This window comes from Crotalus tigris, unplaced genomic scaffold (genome assembly GCF_016545835.1).
Source record: "Crotalus tigris isolate CLP2741 ecotype Arizona unplaced genomic scaffold, ASM1654583v1 scf7180000018301.7375997, whole genome shotgun sequence".
In the NCBI taxonomy this organism is placed as follows: Eukaryota; Metazoa; Chordata; class Lepidosauria; order Squamata; family Viperidae; genus Crotalus; species Crotalus tigris.
In genome coordinates, this window is record NW_024096931.1 from 539729 (window position 1) to 557257 (window position 17529).

General features: G+C 53.3%; 1 protein-coding gene across 1 annotated transcript; it reads left to right on the top strand.

The window, feature by feature from the left end:
- Positions 1 to 5998: 5998 nt before the first annotated feature.
- LOC120310813 (heparan sulfate glucosamine 3-O-sulfotransferase 2-like) lies at positions 5999 to 13639 on the top strand. The gene is made up of 4 exons (XM_039349632.1): positions 5999 to 6076; positions 7843 to 8213; positions 8596 to 8904; positions 12594 to 13639. Exons 1-4 carry the CDS (start codon positions 5999 to 6001, stop codon positions 13210 to 13212), a joined length of 1377 nt encoding a protein of 458 aa, XP_039205566.1. The 3' UTR covers positions 13213 to 13639.
- Positions 13640 to 17529: the final 3890 nt, after the last annotated feature.

Here is a 17529-nt window from a genome sequence, read left to right on the forward strand (position 1 = left end):
TTACAAGAAGCATGTGACAAGGTGTAAGTTATGGATCATTTTGCAGGACTATGAAATCGAGGGTTGAACAGCATAAGAGCAACGAAGGATGGAAATCAAGCATGCAAGAGAACAAACGGAGCCCTCGGTGGATGGTTCAGCAAGGAGCAGGGAAGAAGACGTGAATGTGAGATGATTTGGGGATAAACCTATCACAGGGTGGAGGAGAGGCTTCCTTGGAGCCTAGCAATACTCCTAAGAGACATCATCCAGGTGGTCAGGCCTGCTGTTGACCAGGAACACATCTGGAATCGGACTGCTTTAGCATAACCCAGCATTCCCAGTTTCGGTTTGGCAATATTAGTGATTAGTGTGGTCCTTAGAGCATAGCAAGATTACCCTGCTCTATAGATAGGACTTGTGCACAGAAATGTCAGTGCTTTGGAATACGGCTGTCTGGAGGTGTGCTTGTTGCAATGAACATTTAAAACATGCCCGTGGCTTCTAGTGCATTTCTGGGTAAGCTTCCAAATGCTGCTTTCGACTCACATGGCTGCATACCCAAAGTTTCCCTTCTTCCAGAAGAGCCAGCTCGTTCCTTGGGAGGTTGGTGATTCCAAGCCCCAGTCCTGGCTCTGGGGAAACCACCTGGCCAGGCACAACTGCCTACTATGCCTGCATGCATTTCAGAGGGTGGATGTGAGGCTGTCTCTGCTAGACGGTGAAGACCTGTGGTAGAGAAGCAAGGCATGAATATTTCAGGAACACACACTCACAGGGTCATTTGCAAGCTAGTGAAAAGCAATTTTCCCTGGTTTCTTTGCACTGGATATTTTTCAGTACTTGGCACTGCGATTTTAAGCACTTGACTGAACACATTTGAAGGAGTCTTCCAGCATTATTAGTCTGAGCATGAACCTGAATGCAAGCAAAAAAAAAAGATGCTTGCCAATCATAAACATGTAACGGGGAATATCTTGGGCATCTCTCCAGATGGCAGCTTCTGCCAGGTCAGGAGAAAAAACGACCCACGTAGGGCGATTCATCAATCCTAAACAGCAATGAATAGCCCTAACGGGGTTGTTTCTTCTCCTGACCTGTCTCATCTGTCTTCCAAGCATTCAGCCACCACCTAAGTATAATTGTCCACTTTGGCTTTGCCAGCCATGAGGGCTGGATGTGCTCACTCAAGTCCAGCTGTAGGCTGCTGCTGAAGGCCAACCAGAACCAGCCCTCACCTGAGCAGGATGCCACCACCTTCCTGCATTCACCACCCACAAGTTTGTGTTGGGGGCATAAATGATGCTGACCTGAAACATCTCATTTTATTTGCCAGCTGATGGCAAAGAAGATTTTGCCATATTCCTTCACTATCTTGAGCCGCAGAAGGCCTCAACGAGATTATGCATTTCGGTCTATTTAATCTGCTTTCATAAAACATGTCAGTATTATGTGGGATATTCACTTTTATAATTTAGAGCATCACTAGTTAAGCAAGTAGGTTTTGAAATGAACAAAAATTTTCAGCCAAGCTCATCCATTAAGTAAAGAGAGAGAGCAAACAAAAGGGCAGTTCTATGGCCCAATTGCATTGGGTTGAGCAATAAATTCTACATTATTGACTTCAGCTGCCTGCAGAATTTTATAAGAGGAAAGCTAGGAAATACGAACATTTCTGGAAGAACAAAACTGTGGTTGAAAGGAACCCTCTTCATCACACACCTTTGACCCTTTCTCCCCCCTCCATGTGACTTCAACTAAAGCCTGGAGACTAAAACAGGAAGAACGACTGCAGGATTCGGGTCTGGCTAGTCTAAAGAAAAGAAGAAATAGGGGAGACATGATACCAGTATTCCAGTATCTGAGGGGCTGCCACAAAGAAGAGGGGGTCAGGTTGTTCTCCAAAGCACCAGAGGGCAGGAGAAGAAACAATGGCTGGAAACTGATCAAAGAGAGAAGCAACCTGGAACTAAGGAGAAACTTCCTGACAGTGAGGACAATTAACCAGTGGAACAGTTTTGCCTTCAGAAATTGTGGGTGCTCCATCACTGGAGGTTTTTAAGAAGAGACTGGACAGTCACTTGTCTGAAATGGTATAGGTTCTCCTGCTTGACCAGGGGGTTGAACTAGAAGACCTCCAAGGTCCCTTTCTATTCTATTCTATTCTATTCTATTCTATTCTATTCTATTCTGTTCTGTTCTGTTCTGTTCTGTTCTGTTCTGTTCTGTTCTATTCTATTCTATTCATTGTGCTTCCATCCCAGGTTCCACCCAGGGCAAGCTGGGACTTCCCATGCAGTCCACGTTCCTGAGTGTGGGGCTTGGGTGAGGGGCCAGTACTTCATAGCTGTACAAGAGGCACTCAGAGAGCAGAGGGAGCAACCCAGCAAGGCCACCGGAAGTCCTCCTTCGCTACAGGCAGCGAAGGGGTGTGTAATGCTGCTCTGGCTCTCCGTGTGCAGGAGAGGATGGTGTCCCCACAGCACTGAAGGATGTGCCAGCAGCAGTCCTTTTTTTGCTTCCAGGTGAGAGACGCCCATTGCAGGGAGCTAAGCTACAAGAAGCCTCCCAAGGGAAGCCATTGGCTGCTGGGCCTGAGCGCTCTCCCATCCGTTCCTGGCAATGGCCCGGAGAGCAGAATTTGGTCTTTCAAATGGCAGATCGCATTCCTTTCTTCTTCCCATCCCCTGGCGTGCTGCCAGGTTGCCCAACAGCAGCCAGAGCAATTGTGCCAGAAGACGAGCGAAGGAAAGAAGGCTGTGTACGAAACGTGCCATCCCAGCCAAATGAACCACCAACATTTATCTGGATTCACAAGGCTGCCCAACTCGGGCAACGCGATTCTGGCATGCAGCAGACACACAAACAATAAAGTGAAAGAACATAAAACATGCACGACAAATAAATGTAAAACAGAAAAAATGAAATGATGACCAAATGCAATAATGGAAACCACCCAAAAGGAACTCTGCTCAACTGGAGCCAAACGCCTGGGGAGGAAGGCAAGTCTCTGTGGGGCCGCTGAAAGTGAGCAGAGTTGGGGCCCGTCATGTATCAGAGGGAAATCCTTCCAGCGCTCAGAGAGCCCCCAAAAGACCACCTTTCTCCGTCCCATCAAGTAGCAAAGTTTAAAAGAAGGTCAGCAGCCAGACTGCCATATATCCCAAACCAGAAGCCAAGCCCCTTCCAGCCCTCTTTGTTTATTTAAAGCATTTATGAAGCCTTGGCTAGAGCATGGTGTGAATGTCAGTCCTCGGCACCAGTTGCGTATTGCCTCCAACCAGAGTGACAAGGGAAGGGATGTTGGGGGCAACCACTTGGATTTGGAGTAGTCACCCTACAATTCTGGTCCTCGGAATCCCAGAGGCTGAGCGTGGTGGGCTACATCTCCATTTTGCCTTGGGACAAGAGCTGCCCGTCCCCTCCCCAAGGCTTTCCCATCTCACAGGTTAGTGCTGGCTTCTCACCTTCATCACTCCCTTTACATCAGGAATATTATTTATTTGTGAACAAACCTGTTTAAGTATTTTTATTTGTTTATTGAATTTATGTAGCTGTCCGTCTCACTTCTGGGCAGTTCACACTCCCTTCAAATTAAAACAAACACAAAATTTAACAAGAAGAACCATTAAACAATAAATATATTAAAACCATAAAAATCATAATGTGCGGAAAGCACCATTCATTTTCTAACAGTCCAACCATTTTGCAGCTTCTGCACCGATGTCACCAGATCCCCAAACCAGATCCCCTAACCAGATCCCCAAGCCACATCTTGAGGCCCTTTGGGAGGCCATCAAGGTTGGGACCAATCTGACCTGGGGGGGGGGATGATCTTCCAAAGGATCACAGCAGATGCCATTACTTAATTAAAGGAATAACAGAATAATAAATTGGAAGGGACCTTGGAGGTCTTCTAGCCCAACCCCTGCTCATGCAGGAAACCATAGACCATTCCAGACAAATGGCTGCCCAGTCTCTTCTTAAAAGCCTCCAGTGCTGGAACACCCATAACTTCTGGAAACAAGTTGTTCCACTGATTAATTGTGCTCACTGTCAGGATATTTCTCCTTAGTTCTAGCTTGCTTCTCTCCTTGATTAGTTTCCATCCGTTGCTTCTTGTCCTGCCCTCAGGTGCTTTAGAGAATAGGTCGACCCTCTCTTCTTTGTGGCAGCCCCTGAGATATTGGAACACTGCTATCATATCACCCCTGATCCTTCTTTTCATTAAATTAGATACGCCCAATTTCAGCAACCGTTCTTTATATGTTTTAGCCTCCAGGTTTTTAATCGTCTTTGTTGCTCTTCTCTACACTCTTTCCAGAGTCTCAACATCTGTTTCTATTGTGGTGACCAAAACTGGAGGCAGTATTCTAAGTGTGGTCTTAACCAAGGCATTATAAAGCAGTACTAACATTGATAGGACCCTAGTGGGGTGAGTAGAGGTGACAGGGAGAGTCAGCCCCTCAAGTAAACCAGTCCTGTGCCACAAAGGGCTTTATAGGTCATTAGCAGCACCTTGAATTGAACCCAGAAGCAAACTGGTAATTTGCAGTTTGTGAAACACACACCTTTGAGCTTCAGAAAAGCTTGCTGGGTCTTGAGGAAGAGGCCTTCACAAGCTCTGGCAGAGAAAAGATGCTTGCAGAAGAGAACATGATGGGTACTGGCTACTTTTTTTCCCCAGAAAAGGCAAGGGGATCCATTCTCTTAGACCTAACCCTAACCGATGGAGAAAAGCAGGTTGAATAAGGAACTGTTTGGTCTGGTGGTTAAGGCATTAGGCCAGAAGCCAGGAGACCATGAGTTCAAGTCCTCCCTGGGTGACTTTGGGCCAGTTTTTTTTTCTGTCTCAGCCCATCCCACCTCACAGGGTGGGGAAAACAGGAGGAAGAAGGTATGTTGGAGAGAAAGGTGGGATACAAACCAGCAAACAAACCATTGGTAAAAGCAGAGAAAAGTTGAGGAGAAAGCGAACGTGGCATCTTGGGGTTCAAGAAATTAGGCCAGAGTTATAGGACCCCAGTGTTGGAAGGGACGTCAGGGATCATATCATTTAATCCCCGGCTCAGTGCATGTTCTGCTAATGCATTTCAGACAATTTCTCTTTTGAGGGCTCCACTGAGGGGAGCCTGTTCCACTAATTGATAGCTTTTACCCTCAGGGCAGTTCTAATACCTAACATAAATCTACCTCCTTGCCATCAAAATCTGCTGCTTTTGGTCCTGCCCTGCAGAGCAGCAGAGAACAAGTCCCTTCATCTGTAGGACAACTCTTCAGATACCTGGACTGCTCTTGTGTCTCTCCCCAAAGAGCAGTCTGTAGGCTAAGCATGCCCTGTTCCCTCTCTTCCAGGTGTGTGTGTGTGTGTGTGTGTGTGTGTGTGTGTGTGTGTGTGTGTGTGTGTATACACTTCATTATTCACTCAAGCATCCATACACACACACAACATTCTTCAATACTTGTACTCTGAAGGACCTTACTGGAGCCTCTGGGTTTGGGGGAGCCAGGGAGAGGCTAATGGCTCTCCTGCCTGGCCTGCCTGAGTTGGATTCCTGTCATGAGCCCCCCACCACCCAATTCTAGGATTCTCCAACCCCTCCTGGGACCCGGCTAGGCTTGATGGTGTCTTTCTGGATCTACTATAAAAGAAAACTCGGTTTTTGAATAATCTCAAAATGCTCTGGAAAGGTGTCGTTCTTCCAATCGCTTCTTCCCATTTATTCTTTTACCAGTCCCTTGAATTATTTTGGTAATTTGGTAAGATGTGAGATTTCTGGCACCTGTGAGAATTTCCTGTCCTCTCCCTCTTTCCTATTTTCCTCCCCAAATATTCTCCTTGTGGTGAGAGGGACAGGTGTTAACCGTGTATGGCATGTGAACAAGTCAGGATATGGATGCCCCCGTATTGTCACGAGAGACTGTGGTTACTCTCCCTTGAGTGGAACACTGAAGGGGGCAAGATCCACTCCAAGCCAGGCAGAAAGACAGAAAGATTTGCTCAGGAAAATTTCAGCTTATGCAGCAGCAGGAAAGGAACCAGAGGAAGAATCTGAAGAAGACACAGCAAGGTCTCCAGAGCCATGGATGCTCCCAGGTGAGCTGGATCAGGCAAGGGCGCTCCATGGACAGGGCTGTGCAGGGCCAGGAGATGTGCCAATGTTCCTCGCCATGTGGCACAGAGATGCTGGATGTCACAAGGCCAGCCCCAGGTCCTTATCAAAGTTCCCACTGATGTTGGGGAAAAGGGATTGTCTTTCAGATCTGCTCAAGACAAGAAGAAAGCAGAAATGAGTCAAAACAGCCCTCAAGATTAGAGAAAGTGCATAGGTTTTACATAGGATCCTCTTCCTCCTCCATAATTTCTGGCCATCAATAGATACTTGGCAGGTTTGAGGACAGATTTCCTCAGATTCCTGACTCACACACTCCCCCCCCCCAATTTGCTCTCCTTTTACACACAGAGATTTACTAGATGTGGCAGCCAGTAAACTCAAAGTGCCCACGATCCCCTCCTGGGGATTTCCCCTTTCTGCATCGCATTAGCTTTTTAATTTGTTTTTTCAAAGATTTGTTTATTTGGAAAATGAACCACAAAGGAAACCGGCAGGCGGGAAGGCTGCAGCCCTGCTTTCCTCTCCAAGGAGGCTCCCTTAGAAAGGAATGGCCACAAAATCCCTGCCACCCAGTGCTCGGTCTGGAAAAGTGCCCATTCCCTAGAAAAAGGTGAAACGGCATAACCTCTGGGGAGGGGCAGTTAAGGAGACTGACAGTTCCTTTCCAGAGTTTTTTTGGGGGTGGCTAGGAATGGCTGCTTCCCTTATGGCAGCCTGTCTCTCCAGCACACCCCACCCAGCAGTTCCCACTCTCTCTCTGAAAGCTGCAGAAGGCTGGTGGTTCCAAGCCGGGTCACTAATGAGCAAATCTATCAAACTTTGCCCAGTGTAGTGATGCAATTAAAACTTTGCCCCAATTAAATCCAGGTAATTAACAGGACTGACATTTACGGAGTGGCATCTGTGCAGCAGCGGCAGGAGCGAGACCAGCCATGGACAGCAAGCAGGAAGGGGTTTTGCAGCAGGATCCGCCCATCCAGAGACCTGGGGGGGGGGAGAGCATCCCAGGTGGGGGTCACATCACGGTGCGCTTGGCCAGGCCTGCCCACCCTCCCCTTGGATCTTTGCAGGCCAGCCGCTGTGGTGTGGGTAGCAAGGCCTGGGCAGCCCCAGAGACTGCCTTCCTCAGCAGCTCCTAGGGTTGATCCCTTCAGTGACAGAGCTGGGAAGATTAATCCTGAATCATCTCAGTAATCAACTGGTAGGGATTAAAACTCTTCCTTGCCTCCTGCAGCTCCGCCCAGCCACAAGGCACCGACTCCTTCTCTGCCTGGGCTCTGCTTCATGCCAGGGGAGGCTGCTCAGAACTGACATTGCTGGGGACCCACTGCACAACCAGGGCAGATTGAGGGTGGAGGCCCCCTTCTTCAAAGGAGGAGGGAGGAAAACTCTCCCACTCACTTTGTCAGGAGGAGCCGCCCCTTCTGCGCCCTGGCAAGATATTCCTCCTCAAACGGGCACCGCGGCCCTCCAGCTGGATCCTTCGGGGCGAAGAGCGCCCCGCCTGCAGTCAGCCGGGGCCCCTGCAGGAGGCATCGCTGGGGGGAAAGCCCACTTTGGGAAGCCCCTCCCGGGGGCCCGGGGCCTCCAAAGGATGCCGGAGGAAATGGGGCTGGGTCTGCCTCAGAGGAATCGGCCGCTCTGAGTCCAGAGGGGAGCTGGGGATCCCTCGGCTGGCCGTTGCTGCTCTCCCCGGCTCTGCTCCACTATCCGCCCCCGCAGCAGCCCGCTTTAGCCCTCCCTCCAGCGCCGGGCAGCCTCTCCACGCCGACAGCCGATCCCAGAAGCGGAGCCGTCGGAGGAGCGCAACAGCCCGTCGATCTCCGAGACCGGAGACCCAGCGGCGCAGGGACAAAGGAGCCGGGAGTGCGGGCAGCACAGGAACCTCCCGCGGCTGGGCGATGCCAGCCGGACCCGGGGCTCCCCGAGCAGAGGCCCGTCCTGCAGGCAGCGCCAGCTGAAGCGGGGCCGTCCCCAGCGGACAGCCGCCCCGTCGTCCGGGGCCCCGCGAGGAAGCGGCGCCTCGCCCCCGGGCCGGCCGCCCTCCGCGCCGAGGCTCCCCTCCCGCCTCTCGGCCGGCAGCCCTCGGGCGGGCGGGCGGCGGGAACCCGCGCTCTGCCCCCGCGGCCACTCGGGGCGGGGGCTCCGCCTGCCAGCAGTGGCGGAGGCGGCTCCGGCTCGGCTGACGTCAGGCGGCCCCTTAAAGAGGCGCCGCAGCGGGAGCGGGGTCGGCAGTGGCGGGCCGCCGAGCTCGCCGGCCCCGCGCGCCCCGACCCCGCGCTGGTGCCGGCCGGGGAGCCGCCGCCGCCGGCGATGGAGCCATGGCGCTCGGGCGGCGGAGGCGGCGGCTGCGGCGCTGCCGGGCGCTGCTGCTGGGCGCGCTGCTCTCGCTCTCGGGCAGCTGCCTCTGCTACCGCCTGCTGCTCCTCTGCTGCGCCCCCCAGCCGCCCGCGCCGCCCCCCGCCGCCCCCGCCGCCGCCGCCCGCTGCCCGCCCGCCCTGCCCGCCGCCGCCCCCCGCAAGAAACTTCTGCAGAAGTGGCGCGCCTGCCCCGCCGCCGCCGCCGCGCCGGCCTCGGCCCGGGACCCGCCCGCCCCCTCGGCCCGGCCCGCCGGAGCAGGGGGCGGCGGGAGCGGCCGGAGCAAGCCCGCCGTGGCCAAGCGGCTCCCGCACGCGCTGATCGTGGGCGTGAAGAAGGGCGGCACCCGCGCCGTGCTGGAGTTCATCCGCGGCCACCCGGCCGTGCGCGCCCTCGGCACCGAGCCCCACTTCTTCGACCGGCACTACGAGCGGGGCCTGGAGTGGTACAGGTGAGGCGGCGGGGCGGGGCGGCTGGGCAACGCTCGGGAAGCGGCCGCCGCGGGCCTCGGGCGGGCGGAGAGCCGCCGAGCGCCCCTTCCCGTCGCTCCGGGGCGCCCGGGACGGCGCTCTGCTCTCCGTCGGGGCTGGAGCGCCGGGACCCCGCAGCCGCGCTCCGCGACTCCGGCGCCACCGCCACCCTGCCCGGCGCCCGGCGCGCGTTTTCGGGGGCGCCTCGGCTCGCCCGGAACGGCCGCCTCGCGCGACCGGCTGTCCCGCCGACCCTCAGCCTCCCCACCCCCGGGCGGGTCCGCGTGCGGACGGCGGCGGCGGCGGCGGCGGCGGGAAGCGGCGCTTCTGCTCCCCGTCCGGCCCACGTTTCGGCCTGGCGGTTTCTTGCCCGACGGGAGCCCCAGGAGGCGCCGCGAAACAAGCGAGCAGAAGGGGCGGCGGGTTCTGGGGCGGCTTCCCGGGAATCCTCCTCTGAGCAGGCGGGGAGACTCTGCTATTCCGCCCTCCGGCGTTTCTCGCCGCCGCCCCTGGCAGAAAGCCCGCTTACCTTCCCACCTGAGCTGCCTCGGGAAGCCCCTCCCTCCAGGTAGGAGTGAGCTTCCCAGTCGGGACGGCCCAGGCAGGGCAGTTGCCCAAGGAGGTTCTGCCCCCGGGTGTGTCAGCCGGTCAGCCGGTTCATGGCTGCCTCGCTCCGGGCACTTCCACGCCTGCGTTAGATCCTCCGCCAAAGCCCTCCAAGGGCGCGAAGGCGACCCGCGCAGCCTTCACTTCCCTTGGCTCAGAATGCTGAGAAGGAGGCTTCGAACTCGCTGCAGCTCTGACGGCGCCAAGATCCTCTCCGCCTCCGTTCGGCACAAAAGGGAGGGCAGGGAAGAAGAGGAGCGGGAGCGGAGAGGCAGCCGGCACTCCAGCTGGTCTGATCTTGAGGAGGAAACTCAGCAGAGCCTTTCCTCTGCTAGAGCAGGGGGTGGACTAGTTGATCTCTAATGTTCTGGTGGTTCTAATTGTAAGCTAAGGTTTCCCTTCACGGATCTTGGGAGCCAAATGGAGGCATGAGGGGTTGGGCAACCAGCCTTGCTCTGGAAGGGCACCTCCGAACCTGGCTCAGTAGAATGAGGGGCATTTGGGGAGGGGTCCATTCCAAGGGTCCCCGCTGAGAGGCTTTTGTTGTGGGAAGGCGGTTCAGGAGCCAACCTGGAAAGCGTCTTCTGTGGGGGTTCCTGTGGTCTTCCAGAGAGGCTCCTTTAAAAGGTGCAGAACCAATAAGCCCTGGATGGACCTGTCTGCTCCTGCTGAAGTTCCTCCCTGTCCCATCCCGTTTGACTAATATTTCTTTTAAATGAAGTCCTTCACTACGCTGATCCTGTTGAGCCCTCTTTCTAGAAGGCCAGCGTCCCCGATTGGACCTGTACAGCAACACCCACCAGCATGTGCCTTGTGATCAGGATAACATGGAGCAAACTGCGCAATGACGGAGGCTCTGGGCATCTTCAGCCCCCGCCTGGGTGAGGCCTGAGCCATTATAGGGAGAATCTCCTTCAACCCAGGCAAGGGGTCTTTTTGCTCAGAAACTGCATGCATCAGGGCACTAGGCAAAGCTGCTTCAAAGCCTATAAGCCACAGTCCTTCTTGCACTTGAGCATTTGTTACCCACATTATGCCCCCCCATCCTTCCTCATGGGGCCAGCTTTATCTTGCCTTCAGTCAGAGAATGAAAGCACCGCTGATGCTGCTCGTTGGGTAAAAGTAGCACTTTCCTCCTTAAAGTGGCCCAAGCTAACCACAGTGGTCAGGCATGTAAATTTGTAATGTGGTCAGTTGTTACCTTGGAGGCAAGTCAGCTGAAATGCCCCCTCCCAGAAGTACAAAGCCCCTCCTCTCTGAAATCAGCCTTAGCTGCCTTCCACCAGTCATTTGCCTCCTAGCATTTATGCCTAGCATTAGCACTCTGCTCTCTAACCAGGTAGAGGGGGAGAGCAGAGGGCTCTGTTTCATCTGGAAAAGGAGAGGCCACATTTTTGTGCTGATCTGCTTTAACAACATTCTGAAATGAGCCTTTACTTTAGATTAGTCTTTTTCCCAGATTGCCTCATGAAAATAAGGAGCTGGCCAGGCTGTCTGGAGTTTCTTTGCCTGTTTCAAGCACTCCCAGCTGCCTCCCCAACCAGGCTGGAGCAGGGCCAGAATCAGGCCCTCCCTGTTTTGCAAACTGGGGGAGCATTTCCCTACTGGTGCGAAGGGGGTGCTGCAAAGCCCGAGGAGGAAGCCATCCCAGACTGACACCCCCCCAGCCAGAGTCCCCAGCCAGCAGCGCTGGGAAGAGAGGCAGTGCAGGGGCCCCGGGGCCCTCAGAGGCCAGGCTTTGGACCCGGAAGACCATTTCCCTATTGTGGTTTCCTAAGAGATTAGGAGCAGGGATTTTGTTCTTCCAAAATGTCTCCAGCACTAACGCCCAGGTGGAATCTGCACTGGCTCTCCAGTTCAGGAGCAGCATTTTAATGGTGATTGCTGCCTACAGGATGTGGTGGATCTCTGTGGCCCAGACCAGCGCAGGGGAATCCTATAAGCCATCTAGTCCCAAGACCTGATGCCTGATCTCCTTTCTTGGCAGAGAGACTACCCTAGTTGGAATAGTGTGCCTTGATTTCAGCTCATGAAGTCTTGCATGAAATTCTAGTAGAAATGATATCAAAGTGTGGTTTGCACTAGATTACAAGCTGCACATGTGCCAAATGCAGTTCTAGGTTGCATCCACTGAATAATGTCAGGATCAAGAGAGCATTCTTACTCTATTCTGAACTGAACAAACCGTACTAGAATATTGTGTCCACACTGAATTTTAGGAAGGATATTAGCAAACCGGGACATATCCAAAGAGAAAGGAAGATGATCAGAGGCCAGAAGGAAAGTGTTATGCAGAAGTTTAGCCTTGGAGAAGAGAAGGCTACAAATGGTGGCTGTCTTCAAGTATCTGAGACTCTGTCATGAAGAAGACGGGCAAACTTTTTCAGGGACAAAACACAACAGTTTTCTTTGTGGTTAGAGCTATTCAGCAGTGGAAGAGGCTTCCTTGAGAAGTAATAGTAATAGTAGTAAAGTTGGAAGGGACCTTGGAGGTCATCTAGTCCAATCCCCTGCTCAGGCAGGAAACCCTACACCATTTCGGACAAAGAAGTGGCAAAGTTTCCTTTGATGGAGATGTTTAAAGACAAACTGGATGGTCATCGTGGATGGAAGGTTCACTGGTCAAGTAGCCAATTAGAAGATCCAAGATTCCTTGACTGTGTTTTGAAAGATGCTGGAGAAGGTTTGATTCATTATGGCCCATCTCTACTTTAATGTTATTTATTTTATTTTTCTGAGTTATTATTTTATTGTTGTTTAGTTTTTATGGCTACTATGAATTTTTAACATTGTTTTCCATTTATGTGTTAACCGCTATGCCATTGATTGAGGCAGAATACAATATAGTGAAATAGTTCTGCAGAATTGTCTCTTTTAGGAGATGTTCAACCTGCCTGGAGGGAAGCACCTCCACTCTTTGAAGACCAAAGAGGCAAAAGGTGTTTCTCATAGAATCTCTTTGGTGACTTCCAAGGAGACCCTGAGGCGATGGTGGTGGGGGAATTCCTCCTGTCATGTCACTTCTCCCCTTTGCCCCTCACCTGTGGGTGCCCTTCCTTTGCAGGCACCTGATGCCCCGCACCTTGGAGAGCCAGATCACCATGGAGAAGACGCCCAGCTACTTCATCACCAGAGAAGCCCCCCAGCGCATCTTCAACATGTCGCGGAACACGAAGCTGATTGTGGTGGTGAGGAACCCCGTCACCAGGGCCATCTCGGACTACACCCAGACCCTCTCCAAGAGGCCGGGCATCCCCACCTTCGAGGGGCTCTCTTTCCGCAACCGCAGCCTCGGCCTGGTGGACACTTCCTGGAGCGCCATCCGCATCGGCCTCTACGCGCTGCACCTGGAGAGCTGGCTCCAGTACTTCCCGCTCTCCCAGATCCACTTTGTCAGTGGGGAGCGGCTCATCACGGACCCTGCAGAGGAGATGGCCAAAGTACAGGACTTCCTGGGCCTCAAGCGGCTCATCACCGAGAAACACTTCTTCTTCAACAAGACCAAGGGCTTCCCCTGCTTGAAGAAGGCCGGGGGAGGCCCGCTGCCCCGCTGCCTGGGGAAATCGAAAGGCAGGCCTCATGTCCAGATTGACCCGGATGTGCTGGAGCAGCTGCAGGACTTCTACCGCCCCTACAACATCCGCTTCTATGAGGCCGTGGGGCGGGACTTCCGCTGGGAATGAGAGAGGCTGGGGGGGGGGGGGCTGGAGGAGCAGCTTCAGTTCTCCAGCAGTCTGCCTCTGTTCTGGCCGTGAGTGACCAGCCCAGCGGGCCAAAGTCCAGCCCTCGAGCCAGGGCCACTGCAGCACACGGCCATCCTGCCGGGGTTGGTGAGGACTTCAGGAACTTTTCAATGGTGCAATCAGGGTAGGCCCAAGGATGGATTTTATTTTTCATAATGATATAAAAATAGAGTTTATAAAGAGCACTATGTAAACACTAAGGGCACCTGCTTCCTAGCCCTGCAGTCATGAAACCTCGGAGATGCCCTCTTGTATGAGGTCCCCATCCCTCAACTCCCCTGGCTGTTTTGCCCCCCCTGAATAAAGCACAGATTTCTGCTATTACGGGTACTTGAGGCTCAGCCCGTGGCTTCTCCCAGAGTCTCTCTTGACGGCCTCTTGTCTCCTCTTCCTTCCTGTGAAATAAGTCCCAGCCAACCCAAAGGCAGCCTGGCAGAGCTCCAGCAGGTTCCTTTGCTGGGAGAAGGGGGCACGGGTTCCAGGGGGAGGATGCTTTCGTTTCTCCTACCGGCATGGGGGGGGCATGTATTTCAGCCTTAACTGAGAAAAACTGTCTTTCTCCACCCCCGAGGAGCACTGTGCGTGGCCCAGCCAGTTCTGGAGCACCTTCTCCAGCTGCCAAGGTGTGCCAAATTCTGCCCTTGCCTCCCCACCACCACCTGCCAGGGCCAGGAGTGCTGAGCCACGTTTTCAGTCCTTCTGTAGATCTGCTGCCCTCGGTGGCATTGCCGTCTCCGTCTCCCCAAAGCAGAGGGTCCCTGGCAGCCCCTCGCTTGTTCTGCTCATTCTCCTTTGCTTGCCTCAGCAGCCAGAGGCAATCAAATCTTTCAAGGGGTTTCCAGACAGGCAATCTGATCCCCTCTGCGGGGGAAGAGCAGCAGTCCTGGGGAGGCATGTCTCAGCTCCCGCCAGCAAAGAGCCAGGCAGTCTCTCCCTCAAAAGAGCTTCGGTTTCCACCTGCATTTTAGACTTCCTGTTTTAAGGTTAATTGGAGCAATGCAAGCGAGGGGGTCCTGCTGCAGCTGCTTACAACATCTCAAATATTAACTGGGGTGATGTAAAGAAGAGACTCAAAAACAGTAACTGTGAGAGGGACCTTGGAGTCCTAGTGGATGATCACTTGAATATGAGCCAGCAGTGTGCGGCAGCTGCCAAGAAAGCTAATACAATTTTTGGTTGTATAAACAGAGGCATAGAATCAAAATTACATGAAGCATTAGTACCGCTTTGTAAAACCTTAGTAAGGCCACACCAGGTATACTGCATCCAATCTTTGGTCACTACGTTACAAAAAAATGTTGAGATTTGGAAAAAGTGCAAAGAAGAGCAACTAAGACGATTAAAGGCTTGACAACAAAAACATATGAAGAACGGTTGCAGGAATTGGGTATGGCCAGTCTAGAGAAAAGCATGATAGCAGTATTCCAGTATTTGAGAGGCTGCCACAAAGAAGGGGGAGGGTTTCAACATTTTCCAAAGCACCAGAAGGCAAGCCAAGAAACAGTAGATGGGAACAGATTAAGGCACGGGTCGGCAACCTGCTGCTCCAGAGCCACATGTGGCTCTTGAACCTTCCCCTGCGGCTCCCAGCCTCCTCTGCCATTTGCAGAGAGAGAGACAGAGAGAGAGAGGCACTTGTGCTTCCCTACTTCTCTCTCTCTCTCTCTCTCTCTCTGTGTGTGTGTGTGCAAAAAAGAGAGTGGACTCATGCTGTTCCGACAAGCTGACAAGTTATTGGGTGGGGCTCCTCCCATTGCTGGTCTCTGCAGGAAGCAGGAAGGGCAGGAGAGAGCCAGCCCAATAATATGTGTCAGCTTGTTGGAGAAGAGCCTGAAGCCAGCTTGCCAGGTGAGCAGAAGATCAGAGAGAGGGGGGAGAGAGAAAAAGAGAGAAGGGGGAGTGGAAAGAGAGAGGGAGGGAGGGAGGGAGAGAGAAAGGGAGAGAGAGGAAAGAGAAAGGAAAGAGAAAGAGGGAGAGAGAGAGAAAGGGAGGAAAGAGGGAGAGGAAAGGGAGAGGGAGAGGAAAGAGGAAAGAAAGAAAGGGAGGAAAGAAAGGGAGAAGAAAGAAAGAGGGAAAGAGAAAGGGAGAGGGAGGGAGGAGAGAAAGGGAGAGAGGAAGAGGAAAGAGGGAGAGAGAAAGGGAGGAAAGAAAGGGAGAGGGAGAGGAAAGGGAGAGGGAGAGGAAAGAGAAAGAGGAAAGAGGGAGAGGAAAGAAAGAAAGGGAGAGGAAAGAAAGAAAGAGAGGGAGAGGAAAGAGAGAGAGGGGGGGGAAAGGGAGAGAGGGAGGGAGGGAGGAGAGAAAGAGGGAGAGGGAGAGGAAAGAGAGAGAGAGAGAGAGAGAGTTTTCTTTTCTCTAGGAAATGGGTCCAAGTGGCTCTTTGAGTGTTTAAGGTTGCAGACTCTTGGATTAAGGAAAGAAGCAACCTGGAACTAAGGAGAAACTTCCCAACAGTGAAAACAACCAGTGGAACAATTTGCCTTCAGATGTTGTGGGTGCTCCAACACTGAGGACGGTATAGTTAAACTAGTAATATTCCTCCTCCCACCAAAGTCATAATGTCCATCTGAAATCCAGCCAATCCACAGGTGGCACAATGTGCAGGTAACTGGCACCGTTGGCGAGCATCTCAAGGTCTTCTCCAGTTTCATTTCTCTGTAACCGTCTCCCTGATAAGGGAGACACATTCCTTTCTCAAGTGGATGGAGGTGGAAGAAGGAAAGCAGAAAGCGAAAGTTATCCCAAGCGAAAGCAAATATCCCCCCTCCCCCCAGCAGAAGGGCAGGCCCCAAAGCAAGAGCTCAAGAGTATATGCAAGGAAGACAATAAGGATTGGGGGACCTGACACACTGGACGTTTTTTTAAAAAAGACTGGACAGCCACTTGTCTGGAATGGTACAGGGCAGGGGTAGGCAACCTTGGCTCTTTTATGACTCGTGGACTTCAACTCCCAGAATTCCTGAGCCAGCATGGCTCAGCATGGAAACCTCTCCCTTGCCCCTCAGCATGGCTGGCTCAGGAATTCTGGGAGTTGAAGTCCACGAGTCACAAAAGAGCCAAGGTTGCCTACCCCTGTCCTAAGTCCTCCTGTTCTAAGCGGTGAGCCTCCTAGACCAGGAGTAGGCAACTTTGGCTCTTTTATGACTTGCGGACTTCAACTCCCAGAATTCCTAAGCCAGCATGGGAGAACTATGGCCCCTTCATGACTCATGGACTTCAACTCCCAGAATTCCTAAGCCAGCATGGGGGAACTATGGTCCCTTCATGACTTGTGGACTTCAACTCCCAGAATTCCTGAGCCAGCCTGGCTCAGCATGGAAACCTCTCCCTTTCCCCTCAGCATGGCTGGCTCAGGAATTCTGGGAGTTGAAGTCCACGAGTCATAAAAGAGCCAAGGTTGCCTACCCCTGGTATAGGGTCTCCTGCTTGAGCAGGGGGCTGGACTAGAAGACCTCCAAGGTCCCTTCCAGCTCTATTCTGATTGAATTGAGACACTAATCCCCCTTGCAGAACATAAGAAACAGCCTCCACAATCCCTTGGAATTAAGGACTATCGGAGGGTCTTCTCTGATGGCTGTTCAAGATTTGTATGTGGTTGTGTGCACCCATGTGCGCTCTCTCTCTCTCTCTTTCTCTCTCTCTCTCTCTTTCTCTTTCTGTTCTCTCTCTCACAGACACACACACACACACACACACAGAGAGAGAGAGAGAGATGCACTTGTTTCCAGTGCTTCTGGGGCCTCCGTTTCTCCCCCAGCTTTAGAGAGTTCACTCTGCTACAGACGGGGAGACCTTCCTGCAGGCTGCAGATTCCCCAGCTGACCAGGTCCTGTCTTAGCCACAGATCCATCAGCCAGGAGGTGGGCCTCAGAGCACCCCCCTGCCAGGCTTGGGGTGTGGGGACTGCTTGCAGGCCTACCCCCTCCGCTCAGTGGCGCCTGGCCTCCACTGCGCTCCCTCAGGGCTGCTGCTGCCTTGCCCTGTTGGCTGTGGCTGAGCCACTTCAACTGCCTGGGGGGCCCACCATGCAGCTCCAGAGCCATCCGACCTCCCTGGCTCCAGCCTTTCCACTTCCATGCTTCCTGCCTTCCTCCAGCTCCTGTTTCTTAGCTCCTGCTCCATTGGTTGGATGCAAAGAGGGCAGGGCGGAGGCAGGCAGTCCTTTGGCGGTAGAGAGAGGGGCTGCTCCCCCGGAATTCTCTCGATCAGGTCTGAGACTGGGGAAAAAATTGCTTTGGGAAGACAGGCAGGTTTGGCTGC

What these genes read in the sequence shown, in the direction of transcription:
- LOC120310813 (XM_039349632.1), top strand. Translation starts at nt 5,999, where the DNA reads ATGCAGCAGCAGGAAAGGAACCAGAGGAAGAATCTGAAGAAGACACAG. An exon ending in CGGCGGGAACCCGCGCTCTG is followed by an intron (nt 8,214 to 8,595) that starts CCCCCGCGGCCA and finishes CCCGCCCGCCCT; the next exon opens with GCCCGCCGCCGCCCCCCGCA. An exon ending in CGGGGCCTGGAGTGGTACAG is followed by an intron (nt 8,905 to 12,593) that starts GTGAGGCGGCGG and finishes CTTCCTTTGCAG; the next exon opens with GCACCTGATGCCCCGCACCT.